The sequence below is a fragment of the Acyrthosiphon pisum genome, chromosome X, assembly GCF_005508785.2.
Source record: "Acyrthosiphon pisum isolate AL4f chromosome X, pea_aphid_22Mar2018_4r6ur, whole genome shotgun sequence".
Classification (NCBI taxonomy): domain Eukaryota; kingdom Metazoa; phylum Arthropoda; class Insecta; order Hemiptera; family Aphididae; genus Acyrthosiphon; species Acyrthosiphon pisum.
The window spans coordinates 95,527,439-95,530,502 of record NC_042493.1 but is presented as its reverse complement, the minus strand read 5'-3'; the positions used below and the strand labels follow the sequence as shown (position 1 = coordinate 95,530,502).

At 29.7% G+C, this 3,064-nt stretch overlaps 1 protein-coding gene across 1 annotated transcript; it reads left to right on the top strand.

Annotated features, from left to right (window-relative positions):
• Positions 1 to 1,074: 1,074 nt before the first annotated feature.
• LOC103308661 lies at positions 1,075 to 1,468 on the top strand. The gene has a single exon (XM_008182430.2). It carries the CDS (start codon positions 1,099 to 1,101, stop codon positions 1,447 to 1,449), a length of 351 nt encoding a protein of 116 aa, XP_008180652.1. The 5' UTR covers positions 1,075 to 1,098; the 3' UTR covers positions 1,450 to 1,468.
• The last annotated feature ends 1,596 nt before the right edge of the window (positions 1,469 to 3,064 follow it).

Sequence of the window (3,064 nt, the reverse complement as noted above, 5' to 3'; positions counted from 1 at the left end):
TCTATTATATTATGTAACAATATTACTAGCAGCACTATCTCTAATACTCATAATAGCAATATATATATTTATAAAATGCAGATATATTAGTAACGGACAAATAAGAGATATGCCAGGAAGGATAGTTAGATATAGAACACCAAACAGAAGCGATTACGTAAGAGGATTCGAAGAGACATCATTCACCGCACCACCATCACCAAGATAAATATAATAAAGAAAAAAAAAAAATAAATATTATTAATAGTAACTAGTCATAACAAATTATTTAATATATTAAAATTAATTAAATAAATTTAAAAAAAAATTAAATAAACACTAAGTTATAAGTAAGCAATAAGCAAAAGATAGTTAATAATAGAATTAATGTACGTTATAATAATGATTATGTTTCAGAAAATAGACAAGAGGATAACGAAAATAAAATAATTAAAATAAATATGGGTGAAAACGCACCTGTTAATTTGGAATATTCAATACCTTTACACGCGATTGATTTTATTAAAGAATTAAAAGAAGAATTACTAGATAGTGCACATATTCAGTCAGTACGAGAAGACATGGTATACGTAAGTTGTTTCAAACATCACGTGATAGAAGCAAATGACAAAATGCCCATACCGTTAAACAATGAAACATTAGATTTAGTGATGACTCCATTAACTGAATATCTTCTACCAATTTGTAATTTACATCCAATTAGATCAATAATACCGATATGTTTAATTATAAGTGAAGAATTAGATCGATTTATTTCTAGACGTGAACTCTCCAACCACCTTTTCGAACAAATCCAATAATAAAATATAAAATAATATAAAACGTACAAACAAAAAATAATAAAATACGTAATACATTAGTAAATAAATAATTAAAAATAAATAAACACGTTAAATAAATTATAATATAAAACGTACAAAAACAAAATAATACGTAATATACTAATAAAATAAATATTAAATACAAATAAATACATAGTGCAATAAGACGTAAAAATATATATATAAGTAATAAATAATTTAACTATTTTTTCAGATAAATATAAGAAGAAAAATATAATAATAACCAAACAATATATATAAAACCATATAATACACCATGAGCAATCAAACACCACTGTCGGCGGAGTACCCACTAACACTGCAGGCAATCGATTTCTTTGAAAAACTTAGAGATGAACTATTAAACGGCCCTCACCACCAATACATAAGACGGAATAGAATTTGTGTAGGATGTTTTAAACAACATGTCAGAGAAGCAAACAGAAAAATGAGTATGCCATTGAACCCATATATATTAAGCAGGGCAATGATACCAGTTACGGCGTTTATACACGCGGTAATAAATCATCCGAACGCGGAGAGATCAGTGTGTATAGAAGTAGGGGAAATACTAGAGGATGTTATTGCTCGACGGATTATTTCGGTTAATTACTTATTCGAAGAATAAAAAAAAAACAAACCGGAAAAAAAAAATATAATAATATATATATATAAAGAATTTAAATAAATATAATGTTATAAGTGATGTACTTTATTCTAGTTCACAGATCCGTTTCTTCATAGTGGATTTCGAGTTCACTATGATGAACAAAATCGAAATATTATTGGTATCCGGCGCCATTTCAAACAGCTTAAACAAATATAAACCAGAGAAACTGGAAGGGAGCCCTCTTGTGTTGACACAAGACAATAAGTTAAGGAGGTTCCGGCGCCGTGATCTAAGCAAGGTCGTGCAAAGTATCAAAAGGGTATTCAGGGATAAGCCAAGCTTGACCGCACCATTGTTGGACCAATTGTATGGAAGTATTAACCATCAGGGGGTGTCAACCTTGACAACTGATTACCTGCAAAGATACTTGTACATAGACAATAGAGAACCAATAATAATATTTTGGAACGGATCCACGGACCTAACAATAATTAAAAGATTAAGATTACAGGGGATAATAGCATCCTTAAATATAACCGCATATAGTGATAGGAATAATAATGAATTCAATTTAAAATTAACTAACATAGAAACTAAGGAGGTTTTATACTCAGGTTACATAGGAAAAATTAATAAAAATGGCAGAATGTTAAATTTATTAGAGGCACATGGATTAGTGTGTGACATGGACCACCATATTACACACTGTCACGATCCAATAGCCGATGTAATATTAACAAAATGTATATTTAACTATGTTGTCCTGAAGATAAGACCAATCCATTTATATAAATTAATAATTAATTTATATACATGTCAGAGAAGCGAACAAAAAAATGAGTATGCCGTTGAACCCGTACATATTAAGCAGGGCAATGATACCTGTTACGGCGTTTATACACGCGGTAATAAATCATCCGAACGCAGAGAGACCGGTGTGTGTAGAAGTGGGGAGATACTAGAAGATGTTATTGCTCGACGGATTATTTCAGTTAATCACTTATTCGAAGAATAAAAAAAAAAAAAACAAACAAGAAAAAAAAATATATAATAATAATAATATACAGATATAAAGAATTTAAATAATTATAATTTTATGAGTGTTTTATTTTCTAGTTCACAGATCCGTTTCTTCATAGTGGATTTCGAGTTCACTATGATGAACAAAACCGAAATATTATTGGTATCCGGCGCCATATCAAACAGCTTAAACAAATATAAACCAGAAAAACTGGAAGGGAGCCCTCTTGTGTTGACACAGGACAATAAGTTAAGGAGGTTCCGGCGCCGTGATCTAAGCAAGGTCGTGCAAAGTATCAAAAGGGTATTCAGGGATAAGCCAAGCTTGACCGCACCATTGTTGGAACAATTGTATGGGAGTATTAACCATCAAAGGGTGTCAACTCTTGACAACTGTTAACCTGTAAATATACTTAAACATGGATAATAGAGATCCAATAATAATATTTTTGAACGGATCAACGGATGTAACAATAATAAAAAGATTAAGGAAATAAAATCCAACTAATTATCAAATTATTTTTATAAAAAAGTATCAAAAAAAACTTTATATTTCGCTTGTGATTTTTTGTAATTGTTTCTCTTTAATTTAAACTCTTCAAAACGATATTTT